We start from the raw sequence: 18,671 nt of genomic DNA, 5'->3' as shown, positions 1-18,671 counted from the left end.
TTCTGTGGTTGTTATGCTTCATTAACAGAACCTCTCCAGGAGTGGGTTCTATTCTCTGCATAAACAATACATCTTGGGAGAAAGACACGGCCAGTGGAACTTCCCCAAGTACTTTTACACTTGAGCTGGGAGGTGTGATTCCCAGCTCCCGTAGATGTACCTGCACTAGCTTGCTAAAATTAGCACTGTAGCTGGGGTAGTGGCTCAGGCTGGCCACCGGAGTATGTTCTCAGGGAGTCCAGGTGGGTACATACACAGGTGGCTAGCCCAAGTTACTGCCTGTATTACACTGGCTACGCTGCTATTTTTAGCATGCTAGCTCAAGAGGCACTAGTGTGGGTACATCTACGCCCAAATGTAGCACAAATGTAGATGTACTCTTGGTGCACCTGTACTCTGCCTTCTCTGAGAAGTCATTTCTGGGAGGCTTCCACAGCTTCCCATGTGGTGAGATGAAAACTCCATAAGCTCCTAGATTTGCAAGTGACTTGAAGAGGCAATGAATGTTCCTAGCAGGTTTACTAGGACAAATGTATTCTCCCTGTAAATATGTCTTATAACAAAAGCCCGTAAGTTGGAGGAGACTTGAAACTCCTGGGTTATACCTCTTCACTACAGTCCCCAAATTTCATCACAAGAAGCTCTGAGCAGCATTTTTAAGAAGTGCCTAAGTATTTTAGGAGAATAAGTCTTCGCTTGTATTTTGTAACCAGCCCCCATCACTTCACAGATTATGATGTTAGAAGGAATTAATTCAGAGAAGTTCTGTGGTCTGTGTTATACAGGAGGTCAGACTTGATGATCACATTGGCCGATCATCAAGTCTGATCTCCTGTATAACACAGACCAAAGAACTTCTCTGAATTAATTCCTGTTTAAACTAGAGCATATCTTTCTGGAAAAAAAATCAATCTTGATTTAGAAGTTTCCAGTGATGGAGATTTCACCACAACCTTCAACTTCTAGCTACTGGATCTTGTTATACCTTTGTGTGCTAGATTATCAAGAGTTCATTATTAAAGTTTTGTTGCCCAAGCAGGTGCTTATAAACTGTGATCAAGTCACCCCTTAACCCTCTCTTTAATAAGCAAATTGGGTAGAGCTCCTTGAGTCTAACACTATAAGGCAGGTTTTTCCAATCCTTTAGTTGTTCTCATGACTCTTCTCTGAACCCTCTCCAATCCAGCAACATCTTTCTTGAATTGTGGACACCAGAACTGGACACAGTATTCCAGTTGCAGTCACATCAGTGCCAAATACAGAAGTAACAGAACCTCCTTACTCCTACTTGAGATTCCCCTATTTATAAATCCGAGGATCACATTAGCCCTTTTGGCCAGAGTCACACTGGGAGCTCATGTTCAGCTGATTATCTACCCCCATGCCACCAAGTTCTTTTCAGAATGACTGTTTTTCAGGATAGAGTCTCGCACCCTGTGAAAAGTGCGTAATTCTTTGTTCCTACATGTATAACTTTACATTTAGCCATTTTAAAATGCATATACTTTGTTTGAGCGCAGTTTACCAAGTGATCCGGATCTCTCTCTATCAGCAACCTGTTCTGTTCATTATTTACCACTCCCCCGTTCTTTGTGTCAGCTGCAAACTTTATCATTAATTATTTTATGTTCTCTTTCATGTCACTGATAGAACTGTTAAACTGTTAGCGTAGGACCAAGAACTTATCCCTGCGGCACCTCTCTAGAAATTCCCAGTTGATGACGATTCTCTGATTACAGTTACATTCAGTCACTTTTCAATCCATTTAATGTATGCCATGTTAATTTTGTATCAATATAGGTTCTTAATCAAAATGTCAAGTGGTACCAAGTCAAATAATTTACATAACTCTAAGTATATTACATCAGCACTATTACCATTATCACACCACTTATAATCTCATCAAAAAAGGTATCTAGTTAGACAGAATCTATTTTCCATAAAACCATGTAGATTGGCATTAATTACATTACCCTCCTTTAATTCTTTATTAATCAAGTCCAGTTTCAGCCATTCGATCATTTTGCCGGGGGCAGATGTCAAGCTGACAGGCCTATAATTACCTGGGTTGTCCCATTTACCTATTTATAATATTGGCACAAGATTAGCTTTCTTCCAGTTGTCTGCTTGTATCTTTAAACTGTAAGTCCTTCAGGACAGGAACTGTCTCTCTTCTGTGTTTGTAGAGACCAGCACAATGGAGTGGCCATCCCCTTCCCAATTGGGGCCTTTGAGGGCTACCAATATATATATATATAATACCTTTAAGACCTTTTGAAAGCAGCTGGGAGAGGGGCTGCTAACTGGCTAGATCCAGGAGTCATTGGAAGGCTGGGGAAAGTATCTTAGAGCTTGTTCCTAGAGAAGTGGTTCCCAAAGTTTAACAACCTGTGAACCCTTTTCACTAAAATGACAAGTCTCGCGAACCCCCTCCTAAAAATGAATATTTCCAGGGATTTTCTCCTTTACCTGTGTATAAATTATAAAAAGCAGTGATCTTGGAAATATAAAATTTGTTTTTTATGACATGCTTATTACACACTATTTATTAATAATTATTATTTATCATTACAGTATTTGTATTACATTATGAAAACAGCAACACTCTTCCAAGATCTCACTTTCATAGCTTGTATCACTTTGAATAAGCCTATTATAAGACAAGGCTCCTATGTTTCATCAAGGAGTATCAGATGTGAAACAGCATAAAGGTATTTAAGAAGCCAACTCAAACAATTCCTTCTACACAAGCATTCAGGTCTTGCGCAGTCCAGGCAAACAACGCACGTTACAACAAAGCTTAAACTTGTTCTTCATAATAATTTTAAAAACAATATTAGCTGCCTATTTAATTTTAAAAACAGCAAAAAATATCCGCTTCCCTTTCCATTTCTTGTAAGGAGTCTTGAAGTTTAAATCTCCTCAGTGTGATAGATATGCTTGCTTTGATCTGCTTAGCTCTTGGAAGTCCAGGGGCTCCAGACTGCTGGCCCCGTGCTGCCCGGGGTCCCTAGGGACAGCTCTATCCGCCATTAGGGAATTTTTTCCCCGAGAACCCCCTGTAACATTTCATGAACCCCAGGGGTTCACGAACCCCAGTTTGGGAACCACTGTCCTAGAGCAAGGAGAATCCCCTTCAGAAAAAATTCCCACCTGCAGGAACTTCATGCTCTAACTACAAGTTTGTAAGCCCTTAGGAGCAGAGTCTGTCACTAGCTATATATTTGTTCAGACCCCAGCACCATGAGCATGTGGTGCTTCTAGAATAATTATAATTAATTCCATCCTGTCTGCCATTTCGATGGGCTATAGCAGCACAGGCCCTCTGTGATGGAGTCTCACATGCAGGCCTCCTGATACTTGCTGGATTTGCTAAAAAGCACTGAAATTTTTCCCTGATCTGGGAGGTGACTCTGCTAGCTGAGGCCAGAATACTGAAGCAGCTGCTTAGGCAAAGACCTGATGAGTGGGAGTGGCACCTGAAATGCAGTGGAAAGCTTAATGGGTGTCCAGCACTATTTCCCCCCCATTTGGGGAGAGGATATTGCCAGAGAGGCCTGGTCAGTCTTATCGCACTCCCTAAATCCCCTGCTGATGAGCTGAGGCTGATAAGCAGTCAGCAATGGCAGGTGGGGGTGGGAAGAAGGATCAAAGTACAAAAAAAGAGGGGGTAGGGATCCCCTTGCTGAGACCTAGCCAAGAGAGCAAAGCTCTTTGAGAAAAACCCTCTATAGGCTCTCTTTAAAAGGGAGTGTGTCAAGAAGCTGTCTCCATTGCAAGGAAGACAGAATAATGGGAAGTATTGTAGTCTCAGCCCGGATATAGGGAAAGCCCCAGTTCCAGAAGTTCCTGGCAGAGCTGCCGTAGGGATGGGTAGCCCAGTAATTCCAAGTTTCCTCCAGGATGACAGATTCTCGATAAGAGAATAGCCCAGTCTCTCAGCCATTATAAACAAAACATCTTTTAAATATGAGTGTGTTTGGAGGCTGGAGAAGCAAGGAAACACATCCCCGGAGACAGTTCCATCTCAATAACCATTTAAAAGAACTATGCTACCATCTCCCGTGAAAGAGCTTCCACTTTCCTTTGTGTGATGCTGTATGTTGGCTGAATGCCACGGCACAAATAAGCGTTATGCTGTGAGTGTTGTATGAGAGCTACAACTGGTAGCTCTCATACAGATGAGCAGATAATAAATCATTACAGTGATATTATCCACATCTGAAGTTTCATTGATCAGTGATTGAAAAGTGCATTGTAAAATTAAAGTGTTATGCACGTGCTAAGTATTATTATTAGGATAATATAGTAGACACTATTTTTATTTGTTTAATAAACATATTTTCCCCTCTATAGCTGAGAATACCCCCATTGGGTATATCCTTATGGAACATAAAGGGACTGAAAGCAGCCCAGCCCAATGTGACTGTGCAGAAGAGTAAGCAGGGGTATAAACGTCCCCCTCAATGCACACAGAGACATGCACACACGGACACACCCATCCCTGCACAGTCTCCCTGCCTCTCAGCTGCAGGCAGGTTGGGGAAAGCAGGGGATGCATGCCTTGTACTTTACCGCTCATAGAGTGGCCAACACAAATGAGCCAGTGTATGTTAGTAAGTACCTGCTAATGATCAGGGTCAGTAGCCAATTACTAACCCCCGGAAGGAAGTGGGGAACAGGGAAGGAAATGTGCCTCTCTGAGATGACTCCTCATAGATTTGATAAATCAATTAAATGGGGCACAACTTTTAATGCTCAACCAATACTAAACAAGGGTTTTCTCTCTTAGATGAAAGTAACCAGTTACAGAATCCAGTATGGCTGGCTGAATAATTTGGTGACATGGAATCTGAATCCACTTCCATAGTATAAGGGTTTCCTATAAAAACCATGCATCTCACTAAGAATCTCATTAAGAAGATGTCTCCTTACCTGTGCATCCAGTTCCATTATGTGAGCTACTTTGTTCCAGCCGAATCCTACAAACCTTCTGTCGTACTCTGGGCAGTCCCGTCTCACAACAACATATGGCTCAAAGTCTGCTTCCCACTCAACTTGATAAGGTGTAGTAGCAGTCCGCCACTTGGCAAAGTTCGTTGGTGCATGCCCTTTCGTCCAGACGTGATACCTTGAATATACATAACTTGCATGGGCGTGGGGGAACAGTGAAATAAGATGCATCTTGGCAAAACTGCATAACATTACCTTTTAGATGGAACCCTTGAAAATGAGGACATTAGCTGTACAGTCCACTATTATTTTTAGGACATATTATAGGCAACTCAATATACTATGACCATTTCTGAGGCATTTTCCAATACTTCCATGTGCTTGATTCTTATACATACCAGGCTGATGAAGTTAACTGAAAAAAAGACAATTATCAAAAGGGCTATCCATGACTGATACTGGGAAACAATAATTATGGAAAACACAAAGGGTGCATCTACACTCCAAAATTTCACATCCATTTCTCAGCAATGGTGTAGCTCATTTAAAGCTTTTAGAAGTTAACTATTACAGTTCCACAGTGATGAGAGTTATATATTTTATATTTACATTTTTAAGTTGTGTAAGAGACACCTGGAGCTCTGGACAAGTGCCTCTTTTTATTATTATTACTGTAAAAACCCAAATAAATAATTAATATGTAAAAGCCTAGATAAATGCTCTCCATGATACTACAGATATAATTTTATCCAACATGATTCTATGTAAGACCATCAATTCAATTTATAAGAAAGAATCCTTTAATATTTTGTTAATCTTATTTATGTCACAGCAGGTCTCTTCCAAGCACAGCTTGAATCCACCCCACTAACACAAGGATCAGTGATTCTCTTGCCCTTTTACTCTTTTTACATCTTTCCAAAAATCACTGAGACAGATTCTTGCTGCAGAATCATGGATTAAATCAAGAAAATAAGGCGGGTGATCTGTATTGTAGTATTTTGAGATTTATAACAGAAGGAGCAAAACAAACATGCAGTTGTGCAATATAATATAATATATGATTTCAAGGGGACAGACAACTTGTGCATAAAGTGAGGCATGTGCATAACTATTTGCAGGTTTAGGGCCTAGATCCTAATATTTTGATCTCAGAAGTTTGGATAACATTATAAACCATGAAGAACCAGGAACACAGAGGTAAAAATTACAGCCTTAGCGTTTACATTTTGGGTGTATCTTATTGTTTATAATACCTGGAGAAACCAAAAGAAGCTAAGGTTCACTTTCTCTCTTCATCCTGGAATAGATCAGTGCAGGAGGGACATGGCTATCAGAAAATTATTTTACTATACAGTAACTGATGTTCTTTTAAGCTGTGACGGTTTCACTTTTATATGTTGTTATTATTATTATCATCATAGTTAAACAGGTTGCATCACTTCAATGAGACTGGCTAACTAGTAGCACAGAGCCATTCAACTCTAAATCACTGGTTTGACTTTCCAGGCTGCCAGAGATCAAAGCCTTTACCATCTATTGAGAGAGACAAGGTAAGTAAGGTAATATCTTCTTTTGGACAAATTTCTATTGATGGAAGGTACAAGATTTCAAGCTTCACAGAGTTCTTCTTCAGGTCTGGGCAAAAGCTTGCACCAACAGAAGTTGGTCCAATAAAAGATATTTCCTCACTTACCTTCTCTGGCTAATATCCTGGGACCAACACAATTTTACCATCTATTGGCCATTTGATGTCTTTAGGAAATGAGTTGGTACTCTCAATCCAGGCCCTAGTGAAATAAACCACAATCACAACAGGAGTTTTAAATCTGATGTAGGATTGTGGGGAATGTGGCATTTTCCCTCATCCCTCCTCTAGCATTTTGAAAGTAATAAATAAAATAAAATAATAATAATACCCACTATTTAACACTTATAGTGATCTGTATTTTCGTAGCACCCTACAAATGATAGCTGATTAATTAATTCCTGCAGAGAATCAGGCTAGCGCTGCAGCTCCTGCCCATAATGCTTCCCCAGTGGCAACAGCAAGAGCAGAACATGAAACTGACCAGAGTTGTATCACTTTCCCTCTACAGCTATTGCTGGCCCCACTGACATTGTACTATAGGCAGGAGCAGCAGCACAGGTATCCCCTGGGAGGGAGGGAGAGAGAGAAGAGAAAACCAAAAGGGAAGAGCAAAACAGGATAAAGAAGAGCACTAGAGAAAAAGATCAAGAAGGGAGTGGGGGAGACAAAAGCAAAATAGAAGGGAAGATAGTGGGGGAAAAGGAGGGGAGAAGGTGAGTGAAAGAAAAGTGGAGACCCTGATTAAAGGAGGGAGGCACTACATGCTCCCTGTCCAATCAATGTATTTCCTTTGGGAGGGTCCAAACCTATGGATGAGAGGGTAGTTCATTCTCTAAGTCTATTCAGTTCTTGGCATCTCTGCCTCAGTGGCTGACTATAAGATGCCAATCAATGCAGCAGTGATGGTGGTTCTGTGATGTGGCCACCTGTGCACAAGAAAATAAACTGAGCCCAACAAATCATTTTGCACAGAACATTCAGCTTCTTTAAAAGCACCTGAAATTCCTACTGTTAAGTGTCAGTATTTTCCTCAATGTAACAGGTTCTCTAAATAGATCAAGGATTTTGCGTTTGCTTCTTCAAAGTGATGTAGTTCTATATGATGGGATCACATGGAGAAACAACACACATTGGCAGCTAAGAGTTTATAACTAGATAATAATCATATTACTGTGCTTTCTGAATGAGGGGGAAAATCTAGTTATTAAGTGGATGAACTCTGGGATCAGATACCATATTTGCTGGAAACGCAATGCATTAACTGTGCAGTTGCTATATCAAGTGGATATTGTATCTTGTAGCAGATATGTCTGGTAAGGGAAGAGAAAGAGGGAGGTGGATGTGGGATGCTGAAATAAGGTCACTAGAGACTGATTATGAAAGAACAATTGGGTTTGTAGCCATCTTTCTGAAAGTTCAGGAATATATAATTGCCAGAACTGGGTCTTGGCTACAGGCTGACTATCTTGTGAAATTTTAGCTCTGCTGAAGTTATTTAGATACTGTTAAAAAGATCTCCACCCAAAAGAAGCTACTGTAAAATGGTAATTTTCACCAGACATTAGTCACAGAGACATAGTAGGGAGGTTCATCAGTCTTACTGTCTCATGTATCAGTATTATTGTCTCTTTGGCATGCCAACCAACATCCCCAGTTTTCTCATTATCCTCCAAAGTACTTCAACATGTGCTTAACTTTAAGCTCATGAGCAATCCCATTGACTTCAATGGGAATACTGATGTGGTTATGGGCTGGGGCCTCAATCAGTTTATCAGTCATTGCTGGTTACACCGTCTCAGTATGGTGCTTTCTTTTACCTTCTGTACCTCCATTATCCTTGTAAGATTCCACCAGAAGCACACTTCCTCGTCCTTGGGACATTACCCAGTACTAAGTGGATATACATCTTGCCAAGGCACAATAAAAACTAATACCATGAAACAAAGCCAGAATGATTTCACAAGGTATCCCCCTGGTGCAAAGGTTTTTCACACAGCACCTCTTGGCAACCGTGAAAGCTTAAATGACTTTGTGTGTGTGTGTGTGTGTGGGGGGGGGGAGTTGTGCGAAGGATGTAATTGAGAGCCGTTTTGTATTTTTTAGCAGCCCAGAGGCAGAAAAGGTCACCATTTGGAAAAGAGGTGACAAAAGCAATTTCACTGAGGAAAAGATTGTAATCTAGCATGTGGTGTGAGGATCTGGGATGCTGCAGGCACGATCAGCAATCACTGTCACAGCAGTCCTCCTCCCAGCTCACTCCCGCCAGCTTGGCCTCAACTTGCAGCATTATTAAAAGCACCTTGAAAATGTAGGTGGAAATGCTCAGCCCCGATCCCAGCTGCTGTGTGTGCCTGCTGATAGATTTGACCAATATGATGAGACAGAAATGATGAGGAGAGTGTTTATAAAATATGTCCTACAGAAGTACATAAATCTACTACAGGCCTGACATCTTTCCTCTGTTCTTATTCAGTCCTTACTCAGGTCAAATCCCCAATGAAGTTACAGGGTACAGGCTGAAAATGTGATTGTCAATGGAATATAAGATCTGAAGTAAAATCTTGAGGGTATTTCCTACAAGAGGTTATTTTTTCACCTAAGAGGGAAAGTTATTTTCTATAAACAAACCTCAAGTTAATCCATAAATTGCTGCACTGTTAAGGAGCAATGGAAGGAGAGAGGAGAGCAAACTTTCCCCACACCCTTGAGGTTTTTTTTCCAGGGGCTGATATAACACCTTTATTCTTTCTCCTACCTTTCAGTTGCCTTGGGTTACCTGTTTCCAAGTGAATCACAGACAGTGGTACCATCAAAACAAGGTTCTTCAGGATCATATGAACCACCTGCTGTGATGTCTGTAGAAAGCAGCTGGCAAAAAAGTTGCTAGTGCACCTCAGAAGATGCTGCAGCTTAGCAACATGAAAGAAACCCACTGCAAGTGGAGAAGTATGAAATACAGGTAATGGGGGAAGAGCGGCATCTGCCACAAAAACAATTTGTGAGAAGAGGAAAGAAAAGGAAGTTTTCCACTGAATAATAATACCATCTAGCTCTTATATAATGGTTTTCATCTATAGCTCTCGTAGCGTTTTAACGCAGGAGAGGTAAGCATTATTATCCCCATTTTATAGATGTGAAACTGAGGCACAGGGAGGTGAAGTGGTTTGCCAAAGGTCATCCAGCAGGTCAGAACTGGGACTAGAACCAAGGTCTCCTGAGGCCCTGTCTGGTGCTGCATGCAGTAGGCCACACTGCACACTTTCGAGCTTCGTGGCACTTTCAGAATATCCACTCATCAATCCTAGTTAAGTATTATTATTCTCAATTTACAAATGAGGGGACTGAAGTAGAGGACGGAAGTGACAAGTCCAAGGCAGGGGTGAAAGTAACACAGAAGACTTACTGGTAAGGGGGCCCAGCTCTGGGGCCCCAGAAGGGGCGGGGCCTCGAGCAGAAGGGGTAGGGCCTCAGGTGGAAGGGGCGAGGCGTCAGCCTCCCCCAGCCAGCCCATCTGTGCTGCCTGGCCTGCACCGCCTGGGGCTCTGGTGGCGATCTAAAAGGGCCTGGGGCTCCGGCCACTGCCGTAGTAGTGGCAGCCAAAAGCCCCAGGCCCTTTTAAATCATCGGGCCCTGGCGCCACCGATGGGAGTGGGGGCAAAAGGGGCAGCGATGTTAAAGTGCTGCCGTGGCAGCCCTTTACCGTCAGCTGCGTACGGGCTGGTACCGGCGGTCGCTTCTTACCAGTAAGCCGTACTGGCCTACTTTCACCCCTGGTCCAAGGCCACCGAAGGAGTCTGTTTCACAGATGAAGTTAAACCTCAGGTGTTCCTGCCTCCCAGTCTTGTATTCAGACCAACAAAACCACAATGTTTTTCCTTTCCATTGAGAAACATCATTCACTTGTCTAGCTGCTCAGTAGCTTATAAAAGCTTTTAAAAATTGATTAATCAGTCAATATTGGGGCCAGCTGGTGAACAGGAGAAAACTATTTTTTGGTCACATGAATGGTAGTTACCTGGACTGTGCTTAGCCAACAAAGGGTATATTACACACTTGCTGGTTTAATGCTCTTGCGTGATTTTGTAATGCAATAAAAATGTCAAAAATAAAATGAGGCCAATTGAACAATAGGAGGTTAGACTAGAGGGAAGGGCAAGACCCCCATGGAAATATTAGTAGACAGCATGCAGGGTTTAAAGATTAAATACATGCACCAATCAAGCTGTTGGGCACTTGATCACTGCCTTTTAATAAAGTGGGGAAAAACCTCAATACATTTCTTAATTGAATTACTGACTGGCCAGGGGAGAGGCGAGTCACACGTCCACAGATGAGCAAGAAGCCAAGGTTGATCACTGCCGGAGGTTCAGTGAAAGCTCCTTCTGTTACCTGAATGTGAAGAGGGTTCCCATGTCCAACATAGATAACAGCTCTGCTTTTGACTTGGGGAAGGAGAGGCGGTACCGAAGGGTCTCAAAAGCAGGTACGATCAGAGCTTTCTTGGTATTGGCCAAGTCTAGCTGGATGACAGACTTCCTGGCAGAGAAGAGCAATGAATACAAAGGGGAGAATTTTAACCTGGACAAATCACAGGGCTTTTCATAGTAAAGAACAAAGAGATGGCAGTTCAAGTGGTGCATTTTTTGTTGGTGTGGAGTAGTTTTCCTCATCTCATTTAACCTGTTGATCTAGGAAAAAGTTAAGCAATACATTGCTATGAAAGTTTGTAAACCCAAGGTGCATTTGGCTGACTGCCCAATGATATAGGTCTAGCTGAATAATAAATTTGAGTAGGTCCAATTGCTTGTCCCTATAAGAGACACTCAGCTGAGTAAAGGCCAAATTCCTTGAAAGGTCCTGTTTGTTATTACAGATTATGGAAATAACCACCCAAGGAATGGCAGTTCTAAGCTGACACGATTTGGCCAGGACAGTTTGGGACTCTGTATGAGGAGACTGGTTACACTTCAACATAATTAGTCTCTATGTTCCAAACTCTCTCTCACATTTACACTGGTAAAACCCAGGAATTTAGAAGTGGCAATTAATTCAGCCAGCATTTGGATCTTCTGACAATGAAAGCGAGGGAGAGCCCATCAGTAAAAGACGTCCATTTCTTTAAGGCAGGAGGGTTCTCAACCTTTTTCTTTCTAAGCCCCCTTCTCAAACCTCTCCCCCCCCACCACCCATGGTATAAAAACTCCATGGTCCACCTGTGCCACAACAACTGTTTTTTCTACATATAAAAGCCAGGGCCAGTGTTAGGAGGTTGCAAGCGGGGCAATTGCCTGAGGTCCCATGCCACAAGGGGCCCTGTGAAGTTAAGTTGCTCAGGCTTCAACTTCAGCACCTGGTGGCAGGGCTTAGGGCCTCAGGCTTCAGTGGTGGGGCTTCGGCTTTCTGCCCTGGGCCCCAGCAAGTCTAATGCCAGCCCTGCTTGGCGGACCCCCTGAAACATGCTCACGGCTCCCGAAGGAGCCCCGGACTCCTGGTTGAGAACCACTGCTTTAAGGCAATCTGTATACTGTTTACATGAAAGATCAACTGTTCCATTCAGACAAGGTCTATGCCTTAGAGAAACACACTGTAGTAGAGTCTCGATGGGAGTTTAGCTTCTGGTTTTAAAAGATTTAATTTTGGAAAGTGCTTTGTTATGGTAATTTTCCTGTCTCCTGGTCTAAATTTTGTCCCCATCTTTAAAGGGACAGAGTCACTGCTCAAACCCAACTGTGTACTTTTGTACTATTGCCCTCTACTGGCCCACTGAGCTGTTACTTTGTCCTTGTTTTTGACACTTGTTTAGAGCTCGCACACCACGCAGACGGGGAGCTGGTGCCAATCTAAACGTATTTCACAACACACACGCGTCCTCAAAAATACCATGTGGCACAACGGTAAGTCTCTGCTCAAGGGGAGGCCCAAGTTTGGAGTAACAAGCTCAGAACTGAGGTGTGCTCTCAGAGGCTGCAAATTAAGACTGAGGTCCATTAGCAGAACTGTGTGTATTATGATGATCATTTGTACTGTGGTAGTATTTAGTTCCCCAGCCCCATTGTGCTAGGCAGACTGTACAAGTGTAGTAGAAAGAGGCAATCCCTGCACAGAAAAGCTGTGTGTATGTTGCATCTCTTTATCCCACCCTTCGTCTGTTTGCCTATTTTGACTGGGAGCTATTCAGGGAAGAACTGTACAGCACTTAGCACAATGAGGCCTTCAGATACTGCTGATATACAAATAATTTTAACTACACTATTAATAACAACAACAACAGAGCAATCTGGCATAACACCTGCCTGCACTGCATGCAGCTCTAGCCAGAGTTATTGGGCCTTCACTTTCCTAACTACAAAAAAAAAAAAGAAGAAGTAATTGCCACCCCAAATTGAACCTTACTGTACTTGTCAGTAGAAATAACTCTGCCTCAACTTCCCTTTCATTATCTTTGCATTTCATATGAAACATCTGCCTCTCTCCCCATGTCAAACTCAGTTCCCCTTAATAGTATTTACAGTACTAACTTTTATGGTACTGCAATGAGCAATCAAGGACAATGTTGACAAGCGACAAACTATCAGCAGCCTTACGAGATGAAGGATTTGGGAACGCTGTCATAACATCAAAAGGGGAACAACAAGCCACTTTTTAAGGTCCAGAATAGCAAGAATTCATTCCCACTGCATCAAAGGAGGAGGAAGGGGTTGCTTAATAAAATTTGAATTTTAGGGAATTCATATTAGCTTTGCATTCTAGGATTCCCTGTAGGTCTGTTCTATAAAATGAGCCTATTCTCAGTCAGCTATCTGAAAGTTTGAATTGTTTAAAGAGCCACTGCCACATTCCAACAAACTTTACACAACTGAAGGATTTTATCTGCCTCCCATTAAAACTTTCCTGTACTTTTTCCTCTGTTTCCTTCCCCGTCACTGCTAATGATCTGCATGTAGATGACTTCTTTAAAGAGAGCTTCCTCAGCCTGTCAGAATCACTGAGTGATGCCAAAATCCAGTGTTTATGACACTCCTAATGATTCTTCCCCCAGTTTCTTCTAGCCCCTCTCAGTACGGAAATCATACTAATTTAATCTCACTGACACCATTTTAGGACTCCCTGGGTTTGGTTCATCCCCTTGGTTCGGAGATGTGCAACCTGAGCCAGCAGCCCAGGCTGCTACATCTCAGAGGGTTTCATCCCTGGGGAACGGCAGGCGGTGTTTGCACTGATGTCCTTCCTTAGGTGTTTTTACCAGGAAATGGCAGCTTTAAATTGTGGTTGTTGATATTATTTTTTATTTGTAGGGTGGTAGCACCCAGAAGCCCCAGTCAGGGATTGAGGCCTCATTGTGCTAAGCACTGTGCAAACACCAAGTGCAAGACAATCCTTGCCCCAAAGAGCGTATGATCCAATTTCAGATACAATAAGTGGGTGTGACAAACAAAGAAGTAAGAGGGAAAGAAGAGGGAGGACAAGGGTGACAGCAGTAGCACCATGTGGTTATGTAGAGGAGGTTGTCTGCACAACTAGATAGTTGCAGTGCACTCATTTCTTAAGTTATTAGATAGAAACAAAATAATATTTATATTGGTAATCCTTACAGCCATTGGCAGTGGGCCATTAACTGTAGGTATCGTGGCAGAGGAGGGACTTGAGGATGGGCTGGAAGGAGGCGAGGACAGTAGTTTTATGGACTAGTAGAGGAAAACATTCCATAGGGGTGTCATGGAGGAAAGCAAAAAGGAATACACAAATGGGTGAAGGAGGCTGGAATCATTGACATGATGGACAGGGTGGGGTCAACGCAAAAAGATGGAAGAGTGGTTAAGTAGGGAGGGGAAGAGTTCTGAAGGGCCGTAAAGATAAGGATAAGAAACTTGAAGTGGATGCAGCAGCAGAAGGAGAACCAGTGGAGATGCTCCAAGAGGGAGGCGACATGGTCAAGATGATCCTAGCAGCAGAGCAGCGGTACCGTGAAATGAATGTTAGGGGGGCCGAGGTGGGAATTAGGAAACACAGACAGGAGGGGGCTGCATTAGTCAAGACAGGAGTTGATGCTGGCCCGGGCAAGAGTTTTAGCATTGTTGATCTTAGAAATGTCCTGGTGGAGGAAATGCCATGCTCTGGATATAGCCTTGATTTGTGGGGCTTGAGAGAGGGGGAGTAAGAGTCATAGATGACATCCAGGTTATAGGCCTGAGTAATGGGGAGGATGATGGCACTGTTGGCTGTGACAAGGAGAAGGGGAAAAGGGGAGGAATGACACTGAGTTCCATTTTGGACATGTTGAGTATAAGTGGGTAGTAACACAGCCACAAGCAAAAGCCAGGGTGACAGGCCAAGGTGTGGGACTGGACAGAGGGAGACAGGTCAAGAGTAGAGAAGTAAATTTGTGAGTCATCTGCATAAAATGGGAATTGAAGCCATGTGAGTGGACGAGGTCCCTGGAGAGAGTTGGGCAGATGTTCCATCCAGGGATGCAGAAGGGGCACTACAGAGGGCTACTTGTTGTGCCCTAATCCTGAGCTGCCTGGCCCCATTGCACATTAGAGCTGTAGGGGAGGAGCTCTAATGTGCATAAAGTCAATAGAGGGCTTTATGCCATGGAGGATCAGGGGGAACAGGCGTTCACTCTACCCTGCCTTCTCCCCAACTCACCAGAATGCCCCTTCCCCATACGAGGGCCCGGAGAGGACTGCTGGTGCAGAAAGCTGTCGAGCAGCCTCTGCTGTCTAACTTTGGCAGCCTTAAGTCCAATGAGAACTGGAGACCCCTAGCCTGGCACATAGCAGGAGAAGACAAGGGAACCAAGGATGGAGCCCTGTGGTACCTCTACCAGAAGTGGGAGAGGAGAGGAAGAGGGCCCACAGATTGAAACAATGAAGGAACAACCAAAGAGGATGGAGGGAAATCAGGAGTGACATTCATGAAAAAACAGGGAGGACGTCGTTTCAAGGAGGAAGGTGTGGTCAACTGTGCCAAAAGCAGTCAAGAAGTCAAGGAGGATGAGGATGGAGTAGAAGCCCTGTGATTTATTCATGAAGAAATTCTTACTAACTTTGGTGACAGCAGTTTCAGTGGAGTGGAGGGTGGAAGCCAGACTGAAGGGATCTAGGATGGAGGTGGAGGACAGGAAATGGAGACTGTGGTTCTGGACAGCATTTTCAATGATTTCAGCAGTGACGAGGTGGTATTTAAAATAGCAGGGGGCATCAAGGCTGGGTAGGGGCCATAGCATGTTTGTATTATGAGCTGGAGGTTCCTGAGGAAAGGGAGCTGCTGACCAAAAATCTGAGGGAGAGTGGGGGCTAGGAAAATAAGTAGGTGGGAAAGGATGTAGTTGCTAGGGACACAGGGGATTTGGGTTGTATGCAGAGCTCACAAAGTGCTTCTGCTCATCTCAAACCGACCAGACAGCGACAGCTGGTGCAGCACCAGAATTCTTCCCTGGATATCATAACCATTCCCTCTTTCATTTCCTCAGCCTTGCTGGTTTGTGAGCAAAGGACCTATCTTACGTTCCAAACATGGACAATATATCCCAACTCAGGGCAGCATGCTGAGCTACCACTAGCTCTTTAGCTGGCTTTTCCTTGCACTTGATATGCTCAGTTTTACTGATCAAAATATTTTTTTCAGTGCTCATTTTTCTAGCGGCACCATTCCATTACAATCAACTCATTTCATAATTTGAAGTATATTTGATTTTCTTCCACCTTTTTGCTGGGCATCGTGGTGTTTGAATTAGAAAGATTTCAACCATAATTGTCACTGGATGTGTGTAATGGAATGCCAATAATAAATCTGGATATTTTACAACTAATACTGGGGAAACTATTTAATTTGTGTACAGTTCTTGAGAAGGTATTTTCAGTTTTAATACCTCAGCATCTATTTTCCAATACCTACCATTTTCCCAAACACCTAAAACAAGGATATGTGAATTTGTGAAGACTTTCTCTTTGTTAGTATTGTCCAGGAAACCATTTCCCAGGCATCCTTGTGTGCAGCCCCGATGTAGGATATGTCATTCTGACATAATGAAGGTTGGGTTAAATTTCTACTCTAGCAATAAGCCATAGGAAAGAATATAGAGGTAAATTTCTCATTACCAGTTTTTTTGTGTAGTGTGGAATAAAGTGATCTTAAATCCCAAGAATCCTCTCAGAGGTCAAACTAACTCCAAAATACAGCCAGAGAATGTTTCTTCTTCAAAATGGTTACAAGTATTTACTAATTCTCACAACAACCCTTGTATGGTAGGTCAATATTATCACCTGCATTTTCATATGGAGAAACTGAGATTTAGGGTACTTACAGTCAGAGGTGTGATTGTAGCTTGTGTGAGCATACGCACACTAGCTTTAATCTACTTAATATGGCTAAAAATAGCAGTGAAGTTGTGGCAGCACAGGCTTCATGGGCAAAAGTGATCATGAAATGACAGATTTCACGATTTCAAGGAAAGGAAGGCATGAGAGCAGCAGAACAAGGCCAATGGACTTCAGAAAAGCCGACTTCAACATTCTCAGAGAACTGCTAGGTAAGGTACCAGGGGAAGAAAATCTAAGGGAAAACGGAGTTCAGGAGAGCTGGTAGTCTGTCAAGGAGACAGCATTAAAGGCACAACAGCAAGCTATCCTGATTCAAAGGAAAGACAGAAAGAATAGTACGAGGCCAATATGGCTCAATTAGGAGCTCTTGAATTACCTGAAAATCAAAAAGGAACTAACAAAAAGTGGAAACATGGACAAATTGCTAAGGGGGAGTACAAAAGAATAGCACAAGCATGTAGGAACAAAATCAAAAAGGCTAAGGCACAAAATGAGTTACACCTAGCAAAGAACATAAAAGGCAATAAGAAGAGGTTCTATAAATACATTAGGAGCAAGGGAAAGATGAAGGAAAGTGTAGGTCCGCTATTTAGTGGGAAAGGTAAGCTAATAAGGGATGTCATCAAGAAGGCTGAGGGCCTATTTTGCTTCAGTCTTCACTAAAAAGGTTAATTGTGACCAGATATTTAACACAATTAACATTAACAACAAAGGGGAGGGAACACAAGCCAAAATAGGGAAAGAAGAGGTTAAAGAATATTTAGATAAGTTAGATATATTCAAGTTGGCAGGACCTGAGGAAATTTATCCTAGAATACTTAAGGAACTAGCTGAAGCAATCTCCGAACCATTAGTGATTATCTTTGAGGGCGGGTAAGATTCCACATGACAGGAGAAGGTCAAACGTAGTACTATCTTTAAAAAGGGGAACAAAGAGGACCAAGGGAATTATAGACCAGTCAGCCTAACTTTAATATCTGGAAAGATACTGGGACAAATCATTAAACAATCAATTTGTTAGCACCTAGAGGATAATAGGGTCATAAGAAAGAGCCAACACGGATGTGTCAAGAACAAATCATGCCAAACCAACTTAATTTCCTTCTTTGACAGGGTTACTGGCCTAGTGATAAGAGGGAAGCTGTAGATGTGATATATCTTCATCTTAGTAAGGCTTTTGACACAGTCCCACGTGACATTCACATAAGCAAACTTGGGAAATATGGTATGGATGCGTGCATAACTGGTTGAAAGACCGTACTCAAAGAATAATTATCAATGATTCACTATTGAACTAAGTGGATTTATCTAGTGGAGTCCCATAGGGGTCTGTCCTTGGTCTGGTACTATTCAATATTTTAATTAATGACTTGGATAATGAGTGCCACAGAAAAACCCAGAAGGAAATTAATAATTCTGTTTTCAGAACATGGTTTGAATAGTGTGCAGTTGTGGATGACACCAGGCTGGAAGGAGTTGCAAGTGCTTTGGAGGGCAGGATTAGAATTCAAAATGACCATGTCAAATTGGAGAATTGGTCTGAAATCAACAAGGTGCAATTCGCAAAAGACAAGTTCAAAGTACTACACTTTGGAAGGAAAAATCAAATGCACAAATATAAAATTGAGATTAATTGGCTGTGCAGTAGTACTGCAGAAAATGATCTGGGTGTCACAGTCAGGGCCGGCTCTGGCTTTTTCGCCGCCCCAGGCGAAAAAGCCTCCGGCCGCCCCCCCTCCCACAGGGGGGGGGCGGCCAGAGCCCCAGGGGGAGGGCAGCGAGCGGGGGGGAGGGCGCCGGGG

At 42.8% G+C, this 18,671-nt stretch overlaps 1 protein-coding gene across 1 annotated transcript in view; it reads right to left on the bottom strand.

Annotated features, from left to right (window-relative positions):
- LARGE1 (LARGE xylosyl- and glucuronyltransferase 1) overlaps positions 1 to 18,671 on the bottom strand; it is a 358,667-nt gene that overhangs the window by 3,004 nt on the left and 336,992 nt on the right. The window contains exons 13-14 of the mRNA XM_026657558.1: positions 10,934 to 11,080; positions 4,936 to 5,131 (exon numbers count right to left, since the gene is read on the bottom strand). Coding sequence (XP_026513343.1) covers positions 4,936 to 5,131; positions 10,934 to 11,080 — 343 coding nt within the window. The remainder of the gene's footprint in view (positions 1 to 4,935; positions 5,132 to 10,933; positions 11,081 to 18,671) is intronic.

This window comes from Terrapene carolina, unplaced genomic scaffold (genome assembly GCF_002925995.2).
Source record: "Terrapene carolina triunguis isolate 2854851 unplaced genomic scaffold, T_m_triunguis-2.0 Scaffold247, whole genome shotgun sequence".
NCBI lineage: Eukaryota > Metazoa > Chordata > Testudines > Emydidae > Terrapene > Terrapene triunguis.
The sequence above is the reverse complement of the archived record's forward strand: the minus strand, read 5'-3'. Positions and strand labels throughout refer to the sequence as shown.